General features: G+C 50.4%; 1 protein-coding gene across 2 annotated transcripts in view; it reads left to right on the top strand.

The window, feature by feature from the left end:
* The window catches only part of ADAMTSL4 (ADAMTS like 4), a 68,275-nt gene that overhangs the window by 33,768 nt on the left and 10,915 nt on the right, over positions 1–23,592 (top strand). For both annotated transcript variants that reach the window (XM_060269916.2, XM_060269917.2), the window contains 11 exons: positions 5,289–5,986; positions 7,014–8,493; positions 11,125–11,227; positions 14,651–14,787; positions 15,037–15,241; positions 16,359–16,531; positions 17,193–17,298; positions 17,565–17,885; positions 18,957–19,086; positions 20,174–20,378; positions 22,331–22,504. In XM_060269916.2, the coding sequence (XP_060125899.2) occupies positions 5,289–5,986; positions 7,014–8,493; positions 11,125–11,227; positions 14,651–14,787; positions 15,037–15,241; positions 16,359–16,531; positions 17,193–17,298; positions 17,565–17,885; positions 18,957–19,086; positions 20,174–20,378; positions 22,331–22,504 (3,732 nt within the window). The remainder of the gene's footprint in view (positions 1–5,288; positions 5,987–7,013; positions 8,494–11,124; positions 11,228–14,650; positions 14,788–15,036; positions 15,242–16,358; positions 16,532–17,192; positions 17,299–17,564; positions 17,886–18,956; positions 19,087–20,173; positions 20,379–22,330; positions 22,505–23,592) is intronic.

Here is a 23,592-nt window from a genome sequence, read left to right on the forward strand (position 1 = left end):
CAGCATCCTGTTCTCAGAGTGGCCAACCAAAAGCACACTAGCAGGACTAGCAATGCTCTCACCTCCTTGACTATGTCCAGTTCTCTTTTAAAGCTATCCAAGTTGGTGTCCCTCACTGCCTTCTGCAGCAGTGAGTTCCATAGTTTAACTATGTGCTGGATGAAGAAGGTCTTTTTTATTTATCTGCCCTGAATTGTCCAGTGCTCATCTTCTTTGAATGTCCACAAGTTCTTTTTGCTCTTTTCAACATGAGGACTGCCTGAGTAAACCGGCTCAACCTCTGGATACAGGTTAAGTGGCCTCCCAGCCCTCAGTTTTCCCCCTCTGTATAATGGGCATAAGAAGCAGCAGTGGGCGGATTCAGCTTGTTGAAATAGCATTCTCTTTTCCTCCCTGCAAGAGCAGGGGGCACGTACGCACACGCACACACACACACACACACACACACACACAGTTTTATTATCTGCAAAACAAAATTTGTTATAGAGTTGTGTGCAGGTTTTTGCCGTGTTAAAAGAACTGTTATTTTTAACTTTGTTTGTTTTTCCTGCCTCTGTTGAAGCCGGAGGAAGGCAACCAGGAAACTTTAATGGTGGGCAAGAGCTAAAATAAACTGGATCAAGGCCCCCTCACGCCGCACTTTGGGGAAATCCTTTTTCAGTGATGGGAAAATTAAGACTCCGGCTATTTCTGGAAGGTTAAAAGGGAGCCCTGTTGCATCCAGAGGCCTAAACATTGGCGTCAATTGTAATCAAGGCTCTTATTTGTTCCACAATAATAATAATAATAATAAAAGCTTCCAAGCAAGCAAATCGTGAACATTACCAGCCTTTAGCCTCATCCCCATAGCCTGTGAAATGGACATATTCCAGACCTATCATGACAACTCAGTTGTGAAGATCATCGCTGACGTAAGGAACCCTGCACTTTTAACAGTGTGGGGAAAACGTGAAAAAGAAGTAAGGAACTGGGCAATGCATATCAGTGGCAGCTCCACCCCCTTGATCATTTTGCTAGCCCTTTTCTGAACCTTTCCCAGCTCTACAATATCCGTTTTCAAGCGAGGCGACCAGAACAGTCCTCAAAATGCACATTATACCATCCATTTGTATAACGGCATTATGATAGTTCGTTTCCTAATGAACTCTAGCATGGAATTTGCCTTATTCAGGTGAGGTTAAGAAAGTCAAAGGGCATCTTAGGAGCTGAATAGTGTGGGAAGCAGAGGCTGGGGGGTTAATGTGGGGCTGGTGTGGGGTTGGCCGGTGGAGCCAGCAACCCCCTAATATATACATACTTTCCGCAATATAAATATGGCAATCTTGATTAATAGCCATCTAAAAACAGAACCCAAAGAGTCTCTAAGATTTCTTCCATCCTTTCATTTCCAATTCGACCTTTTAAATATATGTGCGTGATAAATCATCTCGTCCTTTTGAGAATTATTATTGTGGCTCACGCTTTCTGCAAGGCAGCTGATAAATGTTGGCGTGACTTTGGCGTCAACCAGCACGCTCCTGACCAAGTCTTTATCCTTCAGATTAACTGTATCTTTAAAAATTCCAAGGAATATAGCATCTGGTTCAAAGGATATTCTATATATCCTATAACTCTGTCCCCCCACCCCACTCCCAAAATGGGTTCCCCCCCTACAACAGGAATGAGGGACATCTGTGGCCCTCCAGGTGGGAGCTGGAATCCAACAAAATCTGGAGGTGGCCAGGCTGAAGGGGGGAGATGTATATGCAAGCCATGGGTGCGGATTCTGAGCGCTCCAGATGTTTCTGGATTCCAGCCCTCAGCAAGGCAGTGGGGCCGACTGGGGCCAAGGGTGATGGGAACTGTAGCCCAGCAACATCTGGAGGATGCTAGCACTTAAATAACACAGGGGCAGTCCAGAGAGAGAATAAATACCGATAACACTTTACAGAGGGAAACTGATCAAAAGCAGCGTATGATTTGAATAGAACGAAACAGAGAGGTTTTGTCCCCCCGGCCCTGTGGTGCTTTTCCTCCTCCTTTGCATGTGCAGAAGTGCTGAACGGGCAAAGCTTTCCCCAAACTGACTCCCCAGGGACGTTTGCCGCTGGCCAGATTCGTTGCGCGCGAAATAAGGCCGCCTTCTTCGGAAGGGGGACAAAGCGAGAGGTTGTTCAAATGAAAGACCCTTCTCTCTCCGGTCGGTGGCCAGATGGTGTGAAAAGAAGCTTCTCAGTTTATTTATTTCTGGGTCGTATGCGCCGCTTCAGCTTGGACCAGCTTGCATTTAAGCATCTGGGCTCAATTTTCTGGGTGTTGATTTTGTAACTTTAGACGGAGACCCTGGAAGGCGGTGGTTTTGGTTGTTGCATCACGAATGAAATGGAAAGCAGGAAAAAGAACCCCCCCCCAAAGGGCCTTCTGATGAGGATCGCTGGTGGAATCAGAACGGGGAATTATTTCAGCCAGAGGTCGAAAGTACTTCCTCGTTGTGCTTGGGGTCAATCACCACCTCTTAATTTTTTATTTTATTTTATTTACATAGGAAATGACTATCTGTACAACAAACTGTAAGGTAGACTGTTGATATTCTGGTTTTTACAGACACAGGATCACAGCTGAGAGATAACAGCCTGCTGTGCTTGTAGGTCTGAGGCAGAGCCCCTGCTTGGCATGCAGAACGTATTGGGAAGTTTTTAATGCATGATGTTTTATTATGTTTCTATATATGCTGTAAGCCGCCCAGAGTGGCTGGGGAAACCAGATGGGTGGAGTATAGATAATTAAACCATCATATTCATCATCATCATCATCATCATCATCATCATCATTAATTATAAACATTCCTGGTAGACATCCCCGTAAACTCCAGTTAGAGTTATCTCAGGTAGCCAATGATTCCCGGTTTACTTCGTTAAACTGTGGAACTCACTCCTGCAGGAGGCAGTGACGGATGCCAACATGGTCAGCTTTAAAAAAAAGAGGGGGCGAATTCATAGAGGAGGAGAAGCCTATTAATGGCTGCTAGCCATTGATAACCTTCTTGACTCCCTCTCTAAAAACCAGCTTCTGGTTCAGGTTGCTGCCTCAGACTCATCCATTGAGGCTCTGCCCCACCAACCTCAATTTCCCATTTCTTACAACCAGTTTGGGTGGAGCTGGCCCTGCCTCTCAGCTTCCTCCTCCTCCCTCCTCCTCAGTGTTGCCCCTTGCGGAACTCAGCAGAGAGCAGGATGGGAACAAAAACTTAGAATCACAGAACTGTAGAGTCAGACGGGACCCCGGGGGGTCATCTAGTCCAACCCCGGGCAATGAAGGAACCACAGCTAAAGAATCCTTGAAAAACCAGCCATCCAACCTCTGATTGAACACCTCCAGTGAAGGAAAGCCCACCACCTCACAAGGAAGTCCATTCCCCTGTCTTTTTTTCGCCTGGCTAAACATACCCAACTCCTTCAAAAAAATCAAAATTACTTGACTCTGACTGTCATTAGTTGTGGCGCCCCCTAACTGTTGGGCTCCCCCCTTTTGCCCTCTCCCCAGTCCCAACAGGCAGCAGCCACCCCTACAAGAGCCTGATTGGTCAATCTGAACCTCCACATTCAGTGGAAGTCTACCTCTGAAAACCAATTGTGGAGGCAAATAACCCCCAATCCTTTTAGAGCAAAGGCAACCCAGGTTCCCTTTCACCCGACAGACTGGTGCCCCTGTTATCTTCCGCCCCAGCACTATCTCTCCCCGCGAGTCGGTCACCCCCACCCCCACCCCACGGAGCCAAGGATCTGGGTTAGAGAGCACACCAGCTTTTACACATTATTAATAATTTCCTTTTTTGGCTGAAGAATGTGCCCTGTCCAGATCTCTCCAGCTCCGTGCATCCGCGACGCCCTCGCCCAGCAAGGGAGGAAACCGGCTGCCCGGTCAGACGGTCAGCAGCTGGGAAGCATCTCCTGGCACCCAGGACAGCTCTCTCTTTCTGAGCCCGTTTGGAACGGGGAGGAAATAATTCTGGCAAGCGGGTACCCAATTCGAATCTGGAAAAGGCAGGGACCCTTGCCCCTCCTCCCCAGCAAGGCAAAAGTTATATGAACATGATTGTGTGGTTTTTTTGTACAGAGTGGTGTGGTGCAATGGTTAGAGCACTGGATTAGGACCTGAGGGAGATCACTTAGCCAAAAGGGTCGAAGCCTCTTGGGTTGTTGTGCAGATTGAATGAGGGCCGGGAGAACCACCTCGAGTGTCTTGTGGAAAAACTGGAGTTGTGCATTTAACTGTGGAACTCCCTGCCACAAGAGGCAGCGGTGACGACCAACTTGGGTGGCTTTGAAAGAGGATTCGCTCCATGGAGGAGGAGAGGGGGGGCTATCAGTGGCTACTAGCCCTGATGGCTATGCTCTGCCTCCACGGTCAGGGGCTACATTTTGGGGGGCCCTCAGCTGTCACGGAAGACCCCCTTGCAAGCAGCAACGAGGGGCTCGGTCACTACAGCTGTCTTTTTCTCAGTGGGGTTGCTCCACAACAGATCGGCACAACTTTACAACATCTGTGCTACCGACTCTCCAACTTGGGGATCGTTGAAATATATACGACAACAAAAACTAATCCGTTAGAGTCGTGTGACTCAAATCATGTCAGAGAGACCCAAAAAATTTAAGCGATATGGACTAAAATTGCTTCTGGGGCCCCTCCGGGATTAGGGGCCCTGGAGTTTAAGATTCAGTAGTTTCATAGTAAATCCACCAGTCAGAAAATGGGCGATTGATTGCATCCAGAAATGTTCTTCCTGTGTTCTTCTGGAACCTCCAGCTCCAGAGGCAGTCTACCTGGATTCTTATATCCTTTGGGGCATGTGGCCATCGTGAGAACAGGATGCTGGACTAGACAGGCCAAAGGCTTCTTATTTTAATTTGTTTATTTGGTTTTCAAACCAAAGCTTTACAATCACTTATCCAATATATAACATAGAAGCAAGATTCCAAAGACTTCCCTCCTATTGTACAAGTGTGACTCCAGTCCTGCTAACAGTTTTCACTGTTTACAATTGTTTTTAAGATAAAAAGTTTCCCCATTCCTTATTGAAATGTTGGTCTTCCTCATTTCTGATTCTTCTGGTCATTTTTTTTTTTTTGCCAATTTGGCATAATCCATCATCTTAAACTGCCATGCTTCTCTGCTAGGGACTTCCTCTGCTTTCCATCCCAGGCTTTTCTTATGTACGTGGAGAAGGGACGACGGGTGGCGACGGGTGGCGGGTTCTAGTTCCGCCAAGGGCTGCCCCACTGACTATGTCTTCCTGCTTCCACCCTCAGGTCCCCAGTAGGAGACCTCGCCAGGCCGCTGAGGATGACGGCCCCGGGAGCAGGGTGCCTGGCCTGTGGAGCGCCTGGGCACCGTGGTCAGCCTGCTCGCAGCCCTGCGGCCTGGGGGTCATGGAAAGGGCTCGTGTGTGCCAGTCCCCGTACCAGCGCATCCCCTGGGCCGGCCGGCCGGAGCTGGCCCCACAGCCGGTGTACCCTCCGCAGGCCCACGAGAACCAGGCTGCTAGCCTTTACTCGGGCCGGCCATCCTACCCCCTCCACACCGAGGGCAGCGCCAGGCCGGGTCTGCCCATCCACAGCCAGGCCCAGCCGCCCCGCGCCTTGCGCCTCGGACCCCAGAACCGCCACACCCGCCACGAGGCCTTCCCGGCCGAGGAGCTGCCGTCGCGGGACGCCGTTGCCCCCCAGCATGGCCGTCGGAGGGACTCTGCTCCCGCCCAGGAGGCTGGGGTCCGCCTGCCGAGGCCTCGGGGGAACCAGGAACCTCGCCGGACCCTCAACCCGGCCTTCAGGCACAGCGCGGCCGCCCGGACCCCCGTCCGAGACGCCATCCCCTTGTTCAAACCCCTGAGGAGGGACAGCCCTGAGGCAGGGTTGAGCCCCGACAGGCCGCGCCACGGTGGGCAAGGGGACGGTGACCGCCGCAGCTGGGCCGCCTCTCCTACGCCGGAGTCCCCGGCGTCCCGGAGGTGAGTTTGGGGTCTGGTTTGGGAGATGAAGATAGGGGTGGGGAGCCTAGGAACATTGGGGGGGGTGCCTTGTTTCCGTGCAGCTCGGTATTGTCTACACACTGAGTCCTTCTGCATGCCAAGCAGATGCTCCCTACTGAGCTGCGGCCCTTTAAAAACAGAGCAAGTTTCCGGTCCTCATGGTTCTGGAGAAAAGGTTTGGTTTAAATAGGAGGCTGCCTTATGCTAAGTCCATCTAGCTCAGTACTGTCTACACTGACTGGCAGCAGCATCTCAGGGCAGGGGTCTTGGACCTGGGACCGTCTAGTCAGTCTCTTTGCAACCTGCCTCTGTTCACTCATAAATCTTGTTTCTGTGTTAATCTGCAGTTTGGGAGCAGGGGGCTTGTCCAGAACCAAATTGGCATTTAAATATGTATTTAAATGCGTGCTTTGAATTTTTCTTTCATTTCCAAGTGTCATTTCTCTTGAGAGACTCCTTGATGTGTCTTCTACCCAACTTTTGCATTTTAAAATGCTTTTTTTTTTAGCTGAGAACCGCACTCGAACATTGACAAAGCACAATAGTAATAATTTGATTATTTACATTGGTAATAAGGTAGCTGACACCTTTTCTGGATGTGATGACAGGCGCCCTTCTTGGGATATGTAAAATTTCCCTAACTTTGTAATTTCGGGGGGGTGTAGTTTCACTTCATAGATCTATTTACTTTGGGCCTCCTATGAGGGTTTTTTTTTTTAAAAAAAGATAGATTCTCCATAAACATTTATTTTAATAAAAGATAGCAACAATAATATTATCATAACACTATTAATAGCGTAGTAGTGGTAGTCATGTGAATAATATTAGTAACATTAATAACATTAATATGTTATGAATAAAATAAAGCATCAATATGTTCTTGGTAAAAGTGAAAAGGAACTTTGTTTAAAGTGGCCAGAGAGGAGTGGGGAGGTCAATGTGTGCTAAAAGCTCCCACATTTTGTACCCTCCTCAAACTCACATTGCAACACTTTGCACTCTCCAGGTCCCGGGTTCGAGAGGCGATCAAGCCAGGCAAGTACGGCTACGGGAAGCTGCCGTTCGCCTTGCCCCTCCACAAAGACGTGGCCGAGGGGGCCACACCCCGCTTCAAGAGGCACCACGGAGGCAGAGCCGGGGAGCCCCCGTCCCCTCCGCCTCCCCCTCCTCCTCCCCCTCGTTCAAAAAAACAGAAGCGCAAAACTGTCCGTTCTTCATCCCGCGAGGAGGAGGAGCAGGAGGAAACCGGCCGGGAGAAGGGGCCCTTGAGCTCCGGGGCCGAACCCAGGACCTCCCTGAAGCCAAAACAGCCTTTGCTGGCAGATGCTGCTGCCCAGCCCCACGCACAGGCTGGTGAGGGGGTGAAGAACCATTTGGGGCACGGCCAGTCAGAGGGTCATGGGCATGTGGCAAACAGAGGGGGCATGGCGGACACAGCACAGCCCACAGAACCAGGTACGGACACGCCGCAGAAGAGCAAATCTTCGGGGGAAGCAGAGCATCGTGGGAAGGCAGCAGCAACCTCTCCAGGGTTGCATGGCGAGGCTCACCAGCCAGGGGGCGCCACAGCACCTTCGGGGAACCAGCAGCGGAAGCATCTCCCAGAATCCTCTGCAAGACCCCACGAGAAGCATCTCCCAGAATCCTCTGCAAGGTCCCAGGAGGAGCGTCTCCCAGAATCCTCTGCAAGGCCCCATGAGAAGCATCTCCCAGAATCCTCTGCAAGGTCCCAGGAGGACCATCTCCCAGAATCCTCTGCAAGGCCCCATGAGAAGCGTCTCCCAGACTCCTCTGCAAGGCCCCATGAGAAGCATCTCCCAGAATCCTCTGCAAGGTCCCAGGAGGACCATCTCCTAGAATCCTCTGCAAGGCCCCAGGAGACACCTAAAGTGGCAGAAAGTTCCACGGGCGGCTCGATCCCCACAGCGGACGGCGGAGAGGGAGGCGGCAACCCCACAGCGGCCGTGATGCATTCCTCCTCTCAGGGGCCCTCCGTGGCTGGCAGCCCCGCCCCCCAGGCGCAGGGCGAGCTGCGGCTGACTCACCATGTCATCAGAAACAACAGCTCTGCTGCCAAGAGGAAGGGGCCTGGGGCAGGGAAGAGCCACCGGGCCACGCCAGAGTTGCTACGCCGCCCGGAGAGCAGCTCCGTGGCCCAGCCCGACGGGGCGGGACACGCCAACCGCCCGCCCCACGGGCATTCCCGCTCCCGCAACCAGAGGCAGAATGAGCACCAGACGGGCGGCCAGGGAAGGCGGCCGTCACACAGCCTCTTTGTGGACCAGCCCGTGGCTCCTCGTCCTGCGGAGCCAGACATTTGGCTACTGCACCGGGGCAACCCTGTTCAGTTCCACGCCAGGGGGCAAGGGCTGCCGGGAGGGGTGCGGCCGGGTGGCGAAGGGCCGCAGTGGAACCTCTACTATCCCGGCACCGAGACCTTCCACTGCGAAGGAGAGAGCAAGCAGTTCAAGGCCTGCAGGCAAGAGGTAAGAGCTCGGGGAGGGGTTCCCCTCCCCATAGCAGTGGCTCCCAAGTTGTGGTCCACCAGTGGTCTGCGTGCTTCATTCGGGTGGCCTGTGGCATGCCTGAAGAACAGGGCAGCAGTAGCTGTGAGCAGGGGCTGTTCCATCCTTCTTAAAATTGTTTGGTCCACCCAGAAAGTGAGCAGCAATGCAGCAAAAGCAACAGGTGTAGGAGCTGTTTGAAAGGAGTGGAGGGGGATCAGCAGCGTAGACGGGAGGCGAGAATTAAATGAGTTTAATTTTAATTCGCGGGCACATGTTTCTTGCATTGCGCTTTGCTGTGTTGCAATTTGAATTCCTTGGACTTCAAATTGTGGTACAGCGGCACCTCGATTTTCGAACGTGATCCGTTCCGGAAGACCGTTCAAGTTCAGAAACGTTGGCAAACCGAAAACCAACCGAAGCATTTACTTCCGGGTTTACGGCGTTGGAAAACTGAAACGTTAGTCAACGGAGATGTTCGAAAACCACTGTAAAATAAAATATGGTATCCAAGAAGCCATAAAAATGCAACCCCAAAATGCACAGCATTTAGTGCAGCACATTGCAGTCGCTACAAGAGGCGGGCGGGGGGGGGGGGAGAGAATCATTAAGTGGGTGGTGTGCCCCAAAAGTTAGCAGAATGGACTGGAAGTACCTCGGGTGAGGAGACACTTGAAAGCAGTGCAGGGGGTTAGCAGCAAAGTTAATGGGAGACTAGAATTAGGGAGTTTAATTTTGCATTTTACTCTGTTAGTTGTGTTTTACTGCAAAACAGCCCTGATTCAGCTAAGTGCAAACCTTGAATCTATTACAGGAGGACTTCCTTGTAGCAATCAATGGGAGCGGGCAGGCTGCTTTCTGGGATATGCACCCCTTTCTCATCAAAAGGATCCCCCATCAGCCCCTGAGAGGTTGTGGGGTGGGTTTCTCACGTCCCGAGTTTAGAAGCTGGTGCTCAAACTGTTGTTTATTTGCTGATAAATACGTACATTTAAAGCAAGCTTTCCACCCCAAAAGAATCCTGGGAACTGTGGTTTGCAAAGGGTGCTGGGGATTGCAGATCTGTGAGGGGGGAAACTACAGTTCCCAATATTCTTTAGGGGAGGTGCTTGAAATGTATGGGGTGTACGTACGCAGCCTAAGACTTTCAGAACCGTACGGTGCAGTCTCCTGTTTTTACTTGTCTTGTAAACAAAGAGTTTTAAAAGAGTGATGGGAAACAGACCTCTTTGTTCAGAGAGATGGCTCTGGCGAATTCTTAGGGACTAGAGCCATGGGCGTTTGCACGGCTGCTTCCAAGCTTTCCTGTTTGGCCCATTGGGACCAGACAAACAGCTGCCTTCAAGTTGGGGGGCGGGGATTATTTGTAGAAGAGGAAGGCTGCCCGTGAATAAGTACAACTTGGAATTAAACACACTTGGGCCCTCTCCTCTTTAGCTCTGCTGGATCCTACTCCTAACTTTGAGCAATTCTGGAAGGCCTAGTGGTTAGAGCAATGAGTGTGTGTGTGTGTGTGTGTGTGTGTGTGTGTGTGAGAGAGAGAGAGAGAGAGAGAGAGAGAGAGAGAGAGAGAGAGAGAGAGAGAGAGAGAGATGATCTTTCAGAGATGACCTTTGGCTGGAGGCAAGCAATTTTTTTTTTTTAAAGAGATCCAGAGGGGCATCGTTTGCTAGATTTTTCTCATTTTCTTTTCAGCTGCTATTGACTCCGGTCAAACAGATCCAGCAGGTTTTGGAATCTATGCAAAAGCCTACACAACCTGTTTATCCCTGCACAGCAAACCCCTCTTTTAAACCACTTTTAATGCACTGGGTGGAGGTGGAAAGGGAATATTTCTCTTCAATCCTATATGACCACTCTGGGTATCCAGCTTCTCTGTAGATAATGCCTCTATTGTTACCGGCCCTTTGAAGTGAACAGGAGATAAGCTTGTGATTGAATTTCCTGCTTAATTTCCCAAACCTCCTTTATCGTTAGTACAAGGGCAGTGTTTCTGTGCTTTTTACGAGGGGTGGGAAACCAAACACCAAAAACGTCAAAAGACTGTTCGGGCAATAGACATTAATGAATTTGTTCTTAGGATGCATTGACCTGATAAAACCAGTTTCAAGAGGCTTAAGTTCCTTTCTTCCCTTCCGACCATAACCAGAGTGGCCTTGCGGCTTGGAGGATGCGAGTTCGAATCCCTGCTTTGATCGCGAAGCTTATCAGATGCCCTCGGGCCTGCTTTTCTCTCTCTCTCTGTTTCTTTCTCTCTTTGGCCTACCTTACAAGGTTGTTACACGGATGAAAGATGGTCTCATTTTATGTGTGTCTCCCAGAGGCTAAAATGCAACACATTTCTACTCAGAGGAGACCCACTGGAATCAATGGGCCTGCGTTAGCTGAGTAACGTGGTATACAACGCAAAGTAAGGGCTGCACACAAATGTGTCAAATTACAGCCTTTCTCCGAATTGGGAAGTAAGAAGTTCTGCTATATTGCAAGTTCACCTTTTTAAAATCCAGGAATGATCTGACGATCTCTCTCTCTCTCTCTCTCTCTCTCTCTCTCTCTATCTATCTATCTATCTATCTCTCTGCCCATCCGGCCTTCCCCCTTTTCCTTCCACAGCCGTGCCCGCCCGATCGACCTGATCCTCGGGCCGTCCAGTGTGCAGCATACAACAACCAGGAGTTCATGGGACGCCTGTACCAGTGGGAGCCCTTCACGGACGGTAAGAGTCCCGCCTCTCCAAATTTTAAGGTTGCCCCAAACGTATTTTCAAATTGGGAGTGACTGCCCCAGCTGTCAGTCTGCTGCCTTTGACAGCTGGCCAGCTGGCCGTACATCTTGTGGCAGTGAGTTCCGCAGTTGAGCCGCAGTGCATGAAGACATGCTTCCAGCTGCTCAATGCTTTGCTGCTATGGTTTGCATGGCCCAGAGAAGGCAGGCCAGGACAAGAAGCAGAAAGCTGGCTTCTGTGATCTCAGTACGAATGATGAGGCATCGTCTCGTCTTCTGTATCACTTCTGATTCTTACCAGTCAGGGAAAAGGATCAGGAGATAGGCAGAGGCCTTGCCTCGCCTTTCCCCACCGAAATGAGCTGCGTAACAGTCTTGAGTTATAACTGGGGGAAGATGATTTGTGGTGCGGGAGAGAGAGAACCCCAGAAACAATTTCAATGATTTTTTTGGTCGTCTTATGAGTCTCGCTTCTGAGATATTGGCCAGGCCCTTCCCTGCTTAGATTCAGCATCTGTACCCTTTCAACATGTGCCTTTGCGGCCTTGAGGACTAGTAACTTGCTCTCAAAGCAGAAACAGGTTCTTTGAGAAGCTGAGCTGCTCTGTTGCAGCACAGATGGGTACCCCACACTTTTTAGCATTTGTCGGGGGCCTTTTCTCTCTGGGGTTTTGGCTTCCCCCAAGCCGCCCTCTCCTCTTGAGCGGACAGCTGGCCTCTGCCTGTCCAGCTCGCTGCGGCCGTCAGATCTTGGCTCTGCCAGTTGGGTGGGATGCCAGACATCCCTGGCAATCTAGAAGCGCGATCTCGAAGGTTTACGCTGCCCGCCTGTGACTTTTCTCTGCGAACAGCAGCTGAACTCTCCAGCAACCTCGGGGAGGGAGCTGGGGGGCGTGGGCGTAGGGAGTGTTTCTTCCCCTCTTTCTCAGCCCCACCCCCCTATTATTTTAATGAACAATTTATACCAGCATGGGGCCAGTGGGTATTTGTCACTTACATAAGCAGATTTGGAGAGGTCATCGCAAGGACGACGCGGCTTAGGAAAAAGAGCTGACGCTCGGGAGATGCCAGGCTTGGGAGCAGCCAAGCTCGCAACTCCTTGAAGCTGGGGATTGAGGAGGAATTTATTTTTTAAAGGCCACACTCTTTCCATTCTGCCCAGGAGGGTCTCCCAGGTTTCCAGACCCGTCTGGCAAAACCCTCCCACTTAAGCTGCGTTCCTTGTGGCCCTGCAGAACTCCTTGCCACAGGATTCTGCAAGGGCGATGAAAGGCTGGGTGAGGCGACTGCATCGCTGCACCGGTGGGATTTCTGCCTTTCAGGGAAGGCGTGCAAAAACCAGTTTGGAAAGTGAGGCAGGCGGGGAGGGGGAAGGGGAAGGCTGTCCGCCCCGCAAACGGCCACCCCCTCATTTCCCACGTGTGTCATTTTTTGAGCTGATCTCATTGGTGGCCTGGGGCCAAAATCTGTATTTATGCTGGGAGATTTAAGGCCTGTATTCTTGCTTGGAAAGGAGTGTGTGTGTGTGTGTGTGTGTGAGAGAGAGAGAGAGAGAGAGATAAATTTAATTATTGTCAAGGATTATATATGATATCTTATCTCTTCTACCCATCGCACCCATGAAGCTGTTTTATCACTGGGGTCTTTGCCCTCCAACCGTGCCCCAAACATTTGTGGGTGACTTGTGGCATGGGGAGAATGCCAGCGCCCTCTGCTGGCCGGCTGTGGAGAAGACGGCAGCTGTGGCCATTTCCCTTTTTCCAAAAATACACAACTTGTCAGATCAAAGTACGGTACATACTGTATTGTGGGCCTTTTTTTGGTTTGTTTGTTTTTTTGCAGCAAACAGCTCTCGCCCAGCTCGAGGGAACACAGTGCTCTGCCCCTTCCCTCACGTCCTCCTCCTGGGAGGACAGCATCAGAAAAGGGAGCACTCTTGACATGCTCAGAGTCACACTTCTGAGAAGGCTGATCCTGTAATGGGTGTCTGTCTCGAAAGACCCCCCCCCCGCTAGCCCCCTGCTATTAATGTCTTCAGGAAGAGTCTTAGCCGTGGCATCTGCTTTCTCAGCCTTAGAACTCCTCATGATGATAATACTAAACAAGATGGCCCTGGAGCATGCGCAGAGTGCATTTCCCTCTCCCTGGTTAGCTACACCTTGGGAGGCAGTGATGCTCTGAGGCCAGCTTGAGGTTATGACCTCCAGTCCAACGCGACCCCCAACACCTTTATAATCAGGCTTAGTCTTTTGGTTCTGGGATTCATAGAATCATAGAATTGCAGCGTTGGAAGGGACCTAAAGGGTCATCCAGCCTGACCCCCCTGCAATGTAGGAATCTCTGAAACTCTGGCATAATCCGAGCCCTTTATCTTTCCTACTTTGCTTTGGGCAGGGGCGCTTTCAGCCTCGGTTGTACAGAGATGGTACAAAGCTGCGCAGCTCATTTTCCAGGCAAGGGTGGGGAAAAGAAAATGGCATCTGAGCATGTACAGAGTGCATTTGATTCCAACCTCCTCTCACAGGCTGACAGATTGTGGGTGTCAGAGACTGCTGGTAGGTCTTTCTGCGCCTCCAACCCCCCCCCTCTCTCTTTCGAAAGAGAATCATTGCCTCTTTGCCTACAGCCTGAAACTAAATCCCATGCAAGCTTCCAATGAGCTTAAATATTCTTAAGTAAACAAGGGGGGGAGTCTCCAGACAGAGCCGTCTCGACCTCCTTCCTCTCCTCTGCCGGCCTTCTTTGTTGACATCCAGAGCCAATATTTATGTTTTTAAGCACTTCAGGACGGGGCAGGGCTGGCGGCAGCGGTGATGGGGGAGTCTTTACACAAAAAGGCACTTTGTTCTTTGCTTCCTTCATTCGGCACAGCCCTAGCCGCCCGGCCAGAGGTCTCCGTGCTATAGCAAGGAAAGCCAGAAGGGGGCGAAATCGAGCCCTCACTTGCCATCCAGGCCTTTGCTTGCCATTGGGGCCCTCACTTGCCACCCTGGCCTGGCAACTTCTTTTTAAAAACAAAACCTGGACAATGAGAAAAACTTACTGGCAGCCCAAAAAAAGTGGGAAGGTAGAGGAGGCAGCCTTGGGACCACATCTGGAAATCAGTTATATGACAGAGGGAGGTTTTGCACCAAGTTCAAGGTGCTAGTCCTCATTTTTCATAACTTTCTTGCCCACAGTGTAGGGGATAGTCATGACAACCAAATCAGTTTATTCCTTTGTTAAGAGCAGATGGGGCAAAAAGCCTTTGTACTCTGTACTTGCTTCCAGTACTTTCTACTTGCGAATGCTTCTCTGGTCACCTGGAAAGGAGCCCATGATCGCCCCAGGCGACTAAGCATGCACGTGGTTTTCCCTCCCCTGCCTGTTTCTGATCCTACTGACCCCTCTCCTTCCCTCCGCTCCCATCATGCAGTGCGGGGGTCCCAGCGCTGTGAGCTGAACTGCCGCCCCATTGGCTACCGCTTCTATGTGCGACACACGGAGAAAGTGCAAGACGGCACCCCGTGCGAATCCTCCTCCCAGGACATCTGTGTGGCCGGGCAGTGCCTTGTGAGTTGCTTGCTCACTCATATTTCTTGTTAACTTGGAAGGGGTCTGATTTTTTTTTAAGGAGGGTTTGGAGGTGGTGGCAGCGCCTAAGAGAGAGGGGAAAATATATTTCTGGGCTGCAGGGGAATGAAGGAGACTTGGAGGCATCAGAGAACAGCTGGAGAACCAGATCCTGCCTCTTCTTCCTCGCTTGAACACTTCGACTCATCTCTTGGCCTCGTTTCTTCTCTTTTTCCATGGCCTCGCCAGACCCCCGGTTGCGACGGAGTCCTGGGTTCGAATCGCACGCTGGACAGCTGCGGGGTTTGCGGTGGGGACCACACCACCTGCAAGCTGGTTGTGGGGAATTTCAGCGACACGGATGTCCCCATCGGGTACCACCGCATCCTGGAGATCCCGGCGGGGGCCACGCGGATCCAGGTTAAGGAGATGACCCGGAGCCCTAACTACCTGGGTATGTGTGTATGCCGTTTAGTGGGGGGGGGCAGGGAGAGACGGGAGCCTCCCTTTGCTCCAGTTGTAGTTTGTTTAATTCAGTGGGTTTATAAATCTGCTTCTTGAAGATGTTCTCCATGCACGCACGTAGAAATTCGGCATTTGTACAAGCAGTACAATTGTCTTACCAGTGCAGACAATTGGGCCATCTAGCTCAGTACTGTATAGCCTACACTGACTGGCAGAGGCTCTCCAGGGTTTCAGGAAGGGGGACTTTCCCATCTGGAGATGCTGAGGATTGAGCCCAGGGACCTTTTGCCCGCAAAGTGTGTGCCCTGCCATTGATGTGCGAATCTTCCCGTGAAAATAATGTAGAGTCTAGTCCTCATTGTTCTTAATAAAGGGCTGATTTCACTAGGAACGGCTGAGGCCACAATGTTACAAACCTTGATGTTGGAACTGCCTAGTCAGATGGGCGGGGAAAGATAATAAATTCTTATTCTTATTCTTATTCTTATTCTTATCATCCAAGATAGAAGCCCTCTACCCCTTAATGCCAGATCTATGGGAAGGGAGAAGGCAGGCAGGTTGTGTTTCTCCATGGCAACCCAAGTGCACTCTGTACGGGCTCAGAGGCATTCTGCCGTTCCTTCAGAGGTGGCTCCAGGGTGGGGGCCTTGGTTCCCTGAGTTACCCCACCCTCCTTCCCATTTCATGACTCTGTTACAGGTGCCACAAAATATTCACCCTGCGTTTGTAAGAAACGATTTTTTAGTGTGGCAGCACCCGCACTTTGGAACCCCCTGTCCCCATCCTCTTTTCGGCACCTGCTAACATTTTGTTGTTGTTGTTATAGGCAATGTGTAGAATGTTGGGGTGCATTTAAACCTTGTCGCTGAGTTTGATTTGAGCGTTTTAAAGTTGTTCCTTTGACCTGTTTTATCTTGTAAACCAAATTGAGCGGTTGTATTTTTGAAAAGCAAGCTGCACCTGGAATGAGTAAATAAAAATAAAAATTGCCACAGAGGGGCCACAGAGCGAGGGGAGGAGGGGCTTTTTGAACTGGCCTTAGCTCCATGTTGCTGTTTACTGTCTCTCTCCCCCCCCCCCAATCCCTCTGCCCCCAAATCTCCCAGCCCTTCGCAGCCACAGTGGCAAATCCATCATCAATGGAAACTGGGCCGTGAACCCGCCGGGGCGCTACGAGGCAGCTGGCACTGTCTTTGTGTACACCCGTCCAGGAAGCGACCGGAGGGAGGGCGAGTCCCTGACAGCAGAGGGGCCCACGACAGAACCTATAGATGTGTATGTGAGTACGCAGTGGGGTGGGGTGGGGGCTCAGGGAGATGAGAGGTTGAATCGGGTGCTGCTTGTACGTCTGTAGCTCACCCCGGATGCAGATCTCTGCCTCTTTTGTCAAAGGGGGAAGCGGGGCTCCGCTTTCGTTTATTCACTTTTAAAACCCAAGTTCCTAGTCCTCAGGACTTTCTGATTTCTCTCAGTTTTGTTTTACGCTGGTTTTAACAGGTGCGTGAATTTATTCATTGTGGCTTTGAGTTACTTTTGTTATTAAAAAACAAAAAAGCAGCAACTGATAAGTTTAATAAATAATCATTGATCCTTAAGGCTTCCATTTCCAGGTTGGAAAAGTGTGGTTTGCAAAGTCTCAAGGGAGCCCAAGGATATTGGGCACAGATAGGAGCAGAGCCGTCTGTTGAATGCATCTTGGCTCTGCAAAATGCCCGAGTCTACAGATGCAAATATAGGCAAATGAAATGTGCGTAATTTGAAGAAATTCATTTTCTCTGATGTTCAAACTGGGAAAGGGATCCCCAAGCTCTGCCCCCCCCAAAAAAAGAGGGAGGGAAGAGTTAACTCCCAATGGGGAAGGGGAATAAAGCTGCTCATTTTACATTGCCCCCCGCTCCTTCCATGCCCCACTTTAATTCCTTTTCTGCTGCCTCTCACAGATGATCTTCCAGCAAGACAATCCTGGTGTCTCTTACCAGTTCTTCCTGGCCTCTGTGCAGCCGGAGAGCCCCACTCCTGACCTACGTGGCCCCCGGCAGGACTTTGGTGAGCAAACTACCCCCTCCCCTCATGTTCCACTGTGGCAGGCAAAAAACCCCAAACCCCTGTGTTTGCTTATTTCCTTTTCCATCCCAGTCCGTTTTCCTTCGGTGCCATACCTGTTTTAGGTGGTAGGCCTATGTTTTCCTTCTCCGTCCCAGAGCATTTTCCTTTTGTGCCATGTCCTTTTTAGCCGACACCCTTTTGTGGAGCCCATTGCTGGGAAGCAAAAAAAATCACCTTTCTCTTCCTTCCCACGCCGTACCTGCCAGGTGCCTTGACTGTGGTTTCCTCCGGCAACCAGATGGAGCCCCCGCCCAGCCACCAGCGCCCTGTGCCGGCAGATGCTAGGAACCTCAGCCCGGCCCGCCTCCCGGCTTTGTCCGGCCAATCGGGGAGGAGCCGTGCCGCGGCTCCACCCCCTCCCGTCTCATCCAGCCAATCGGGGAGGAGCCCGGGGACCCTGCAACGGAACGTCCGTGTCCCACCTCTCCCACCCCCTCCCCCTCCTGCCCAGCATGGCTCTGACCCCCTACAGGACTTTTACTGGAGGCGGATCGGCAACACCGACTGCTCTGCCACCTGCGGGAAAGGTGAGTCCTATTTTCCTTGGCAGCTGGTATTCAGAGGTAGACTGTTCCTGCGCGTGGTGGTTTGGGTCGTCTTGCAAGCCTCTTACAGCTTGCGCCCATTGGGGCGGATAGGGCAGAAGGCAGGGAGCCCAACAGTAGGGGGCGCCAGAGAATATCATTCTAGTTTTGTCACACCTCAAGGAGGTGAGTCTGGTTCTCTTCATTTAAATCCCTCCCCCCTGAACCTTGCGAGGTAGGTTAGGCTAAGAGGCGGCGACTGTCCCCCAAGGTCACACCCAGGGAACGGCCAAGTGGGGATTTCTGAACCCCGGTCTCCCAAGTCCTAGCCTGGCGCCCTAACCACTACGCCACACTGCCTCTTGATTCTGCAAGGGCGGAACTGAGGTGGAAGAAGGTGACCGGCAGTGTCACCCACTGGACTCAGAGGTAAGCAAGCGGTCAGACAGAGGCAAACCGAAGTAGGTTGTCCGTGCCCCAATGGCCCAGTCCCCTCTCGGCTATTAGCAGTTTTAGTCCCCCCTATGGCTTTATCTTTCCCTCACCCCTCCAAGAAAGCTGGAGTAGCACCATGGAACAGGAAGCTTAGCTGCAAATCAGGGAAGTCCCTGGTTCGAATCTCAGAACTGCCACAAACTCACTCGCTAGCCATAGCTGAACCATGTACTCTCGGCCTCGGTTTGCCCCATCTGCAAAATGGGGGGGAGGATTTTAAAATGTATTTGCTTCTATTTAAATGACGGACCTGCTACTCGGGTACGGCGGTCTCTTAAGCATTTCACAACACTCACAAGGCTGTTGTGGTGAGGATTAGGCCCACGGAACGCTCTGAAAAAGTGCCAAACAAGCATTGCGAGTTTTGCGCCCCCACAGCAATGGCAAAAACGAAGCCATCGCGCAAAGGAAAGAGAGGGGCATTCAGACCATGTGAAGGGACCACATTTGCCAGCATAGGCTGAGTTCTGTGGTTCTCGGCCCCTCAATTGCCTTCTCCACAGCCTTGAGGACTAGAAACTTGATTTTTTTTAATAAAAAAAAAGTTGCCAGTATGCTCATCGCCATCTTTCTTTACAGGTTTCTGGCAGTCTGTCTACCAATGCATCTCTCGCGTTACACAAGAGGAGGTGGGGGAGGAAAAGTGCCAGCTGATCCCCAAGCCCATCGTGTCGGAGGAAGCCTGCAACACGGAGCCCTGCCCAGCCTAGTGAGTGTCGAGTCCACTCTTGCCTCTTATGGGTCTCCTTTTGAGGCAGTTGCTGCCCTCTGCAGGCCTGGAGGCCTCATGACAACCCGCCTGAACTTCCTCTCTTCCTATTAAAATTTGCATATGTGAGCTTTTCGGGAAATAGCGGCCTAATTTTGAGTAGGTCACCTTCCAGCAACTGGTATTCAGGAGCATTGCTGCCAACTATTATGGGCAGAGCTTTCTTCTTCTTCTTTGGCGATTACTCATAGCCGAGTAAGATTGTCTTCCATAAACACAGTTCTAACAATAGGTCCGTAAGTGACCGTGGAGGCCAATTCTGGAACCGCACGCCCTTCCACAGTGGGGACATTGGTTTCTGGGCGGGAGTTGATCACGGTGTGGATTTGCCAAGCGTGCCTTCCTCTTAGCATGTTTCTCCCTTGCGTCCTGAGTTCGAGTGTCTTCAAAGCCCGTGACACCTTTGGTAAAGGCTGTTCTCCAATTGGAGCGCTCACAGGCCAGTGTTTCCCAATTTTTGGTGCTTATACTACTTTTTTTTATAGATTTGCCTTGGGACAGTCTTTAAACCTCTTTTGTTGACCACCGGCATTACGCTTTCCATTTTTAAGTTCGGAATAGAGTAGTTGCTTTGGAAGACGATCATCAGGCATCTGCACAACATGACCAGTCCAACGAAGCTGATGTTGAAGAATCATTGCTTCAACACTGGTGATCTTTGCATAACCATTGTGGTTGGTAGCCCTTGATAGCATTCTCCATGATTTTGTCTGATCCTCTTTTAAAGCCATCTGGGTTGGTGGCCATTACTGCCTCCTGTGGCAGAGAGTTCCACAGACACCCTTTCTTTTATCTGCTCCAAATCCCCTAACCTTCCGCTTTGTTCGGGAGTTGGGGAAGCGTCGTGGCAAATGGGATAGGCTGCCCTGTGAATGCGGTCAGAGAGAAACTGAATCCAAAAGTCCTGTCCCGACTTGCTATTATTGTCTTTGTCGTTGCTATTATTCCTTGCGAGGGAATATTCCTTTTCCCCCTCATTCCTCCCCATCTTCCGACTCTCTCCCCACCCTGTCCGTCTCTTTTCCAGCTGGGAGGCGGGCGAGTGGTCAGCCTGCAGCAAATCCTGCGGCCTGGGGACCCAGCACCGCCAAGTCCTGTGCCGGCAGATCTACGCCAACCGCAGCACCATGGTCCACCCCCAGAGGTGCGCGCAGCTGGAGAAGCCGAACGCCACTCAGGCCTGCCAAGTCCAGGTTTGCAGCCGCTGGGAAGTGCGCACCAATTGGAGCTCGGTAAGGGACCCAGTGGTAGCCGGGGGGGGGGGGGGAAGGAGAGGATGGGCCGTGCGGGGGTCGTTTCAGTGTGGGAAGCAGCAGCGAACTCTAGGGGAGGGTATGAGGGATGCCTGCAAAATGGGCATTGGTGTAAGACAAGGAGAAATGCCCGTTAAGCAGGGTGGATTTGATTTAAATCAAATTCATTTAAATCACAGTTGAATTCACTAGTCAGTAAGACTTGATCAGGACGCGGGTGGTGCGGTGGGTTAAACCACTGAGCCTAGGGCTTGCCGATCAGAAGGTCGGCAGTTCAAATCCCCGCAACGGGGTGAGCTCCCATTGTTTGGTCCCAGCTTGCAAAGTGCAAGTAGATAAATAGGTACTGCTCCGGCGGGAAGGTAAACGGCGTTTCCATGTGCTGCTCTGGTTTGCCAGAAGTGGCTTAGTCGTGCTGGCCACATGACCTGGAAGCTGTCTGCAGACAAACGCTGGCTCCCTCGGCCTATAGAGCGAGATGAGCGCCACAACCCCAGAGTCATCGCAACTGGACCTAATAGTCAGGAGTACCTTTACCTTTACCTTTAAGACTTCATTTAAATCATTTTTTTACAGAAAGACTCATTCTTGCTGGTATAATCTTAATATTTACAACGAGATGAAGGATTCGTTTTTGGAATAATAAATTTTCAGAGTAGTTTTTGCAGTCATATAAAAAATCACTGATTTGATTATACTATTAGAAATACATAGAAAGATAAATTATGAAATTATTGTGAGGTTTAATAAGTTAACTGTTTATATTTGGACAACTTTTCTGCTGTACTTTATTGGAAGGAGACAAATAGTCATTCCCTAAATAACAATTTAAACAGTTTATTTAGCTAAAACAATAACATTATAGCATATGCATCCATGTTTGTTAACTGATGTGGTAAAATGGTTTTTTAAAAAAACAAAAAAACACAGACTGAGTTTTAGCACACATGAAAAACTTAAAACAAATCCTTATTTCCTGATGAATAGCCTTTGGACTGTAATGTAACTTAAATAGAAAACTATCTTTAGAAAGATTTTTTCCTCCAAAAGCATTTTATTTTTAAAAATCTGGTTTAATTTTTTAAAAAAATCAATTTAAATTAAAAAATCCAATTTTATTGATTTTTTTATTTAAAAAATCATTCATTTTTATCCACCCTGGTAAGGCTTAATTTCTGCCATGTGATTTGTGTGGGGCTGTCCCGTGCGCCTGGCCTGAACGCTGCAACAACTTGTGCAGGATAAGAACCCAGTAGAGCCTTGCAGGTGGGCCAAAGGGGCCCATCTTGCCCAGCATCCTGTTCTCACAGTGGTCAAATACCCCAAAGAACCTAGAAATCTGGATAGACTACCGCTGGATTTGGAGGTTCCACAAGGGCTTAGGAAGAGCCCTGCTGGATCAGGCCAGTGGCCCATCTAGTCCAGCATCCAGTTCTCACAGGGGCCAACCAGATGCCCCAATAGGAAGCCCACATTCAGGACTCGGGCGCAAGAGCCCTCTCCCCTCTCCCTCCTCTGGTTTCCAGCAGCTGGAACTCAGCAGTATTTCTGCCTCCAACCACGGAGACTTGGCTAGTAGCCATTGATGGCCTTGTTCAGGCATCCCCAAACTGCGGCCCTCCAGATGTTTTGGCCTACAACTCCCATGATCCCTAGCTAACAGGACCAGTGGTCAGGGAAGATGGGAATTGGAGTCCAAAACATCTGGAGGGCCGAAGTTTGGGGGTGCCTGGCCTTGTTATTCTCTATGAATTGGCCTCGTCCTCTTCTAAAGTCATTGGCCATCACTGCCTCCTGCGGCAGGGAGTTCCGCAGTTTAACCGGGCACTGTATTATCTCTCTTCTGTTTGTCCTAAACCTTCCGGCGTTTGGCACCATTGGATGTCGAAACAGAATGCACGATAGCCTGTCTCCTCCTTCCCCCTGTCTAGTGCTCGGTCCTCTGTGGCACCGGACATCGGACACGCCACGTCCGCTGCGTCAGTAACCAGGGCGACTTGCTCCGCGACAGCGACTGCCCGGGGAACCATCGGCCGAAGACCAGCGAAACTTGCGACATGGGGCCTTGCGTGCGCACCTGGTTCTACAGCGACTGGAGCAACACGGTACCTCCTCTCTCCTTTTTTAAAACCCGTGGGTCTTCCTTGTCTCTCTTCCCCAGCTTGAAATTCCCCATACCTCCCAGAGCTAGATATAATAATAATAATTATTATTATTATTTATTATTTATACCCCGCCCATCAGGCTGGGTTTCCCCAGCCACTCTGGGCGGCTTCCAACAGAAAAATAAAATACAGTAATCTATTAAACATTAAAAGCCTCCCTAAACAGGGCTGCCTTCAGATGTCTTCTAAAAGTCTGGTAATTGTTTATCTCTCTGGCCTCTGATTGGAGGGTGTTCCACAGGGTGGGTGCCACTACCGAGAAGGCCCTCTGCCTAGTTCCCTGCAACTTGGCTTCTTGCAACGAGGGAACCGCCAGAAGGCCCTCAGTGCTGGACCTCAGTGTCCGGGCAGAACGATGGGGGTGGAGATGCTCCTTCAAACCTGTGCAAAAGTGTTTCCTCCTATGCTGCTACCCTCCTGCCTTGCTTCCGTTTCTGGCCGTGCAAACTGCTCCCCGATACTTCAAATAAATAGCCGTACAATGCACTTCAGTTCACTCGTGTGACATTCAGTTAACTCCAAGGCACTTTTTTGAACGAAACCCCAGGGATTGCTGCAAGTGAGATATGAATGGTTTGTGGAAGATGAGCTAGAAATGGCAGCCTTTCTTCCCAGGTGTCAAAAACGGTTATTTATGTGTGGTGCTACTACTACTGCAGCCTGTTTTGTTTTTTTTAGCCCAAAAATGGAAAACAAGCAAGGTAAAAATCCAAGAAGAGCGGCAACTTAAGTTGACAGAATATGTGCAGTTTGCAGACTTAACATAGAATAAGGGAACAAGAAAAACATGCGTTTAGAGAAGATTGGAAAACGTTCATTGAATATATGGGAAATAACTGTACGGCTGAAAACGCTGCGAGCATTGAGATAAATTCAACAGTGTAAATAAAGTTAGGATGGATGTAATAATGGAATACTGAATGGTATAGTTTCTGTATGAAATGCAGGGATTTATGATATGTAAAATCAGTGCTTTTTTCTGGGGGTACGCATACCCCTAAACATTTTGTAAATCTTTGTACTTTTGT

This window comes from Zootoca vivipara, chromosome 16, assembly GCF_965207765.1.
Source record: "Zootoca vivipara chromosome 16, rZooViv2.hap1.1, whole genome shotgun sequence".
Classification (NCBI taxonomy): Eukaryota; Metazoa; Chordata; class Lepidosauria; order Squamata; family Lacertidae; genus Zootoca; species Zootoca vivipara.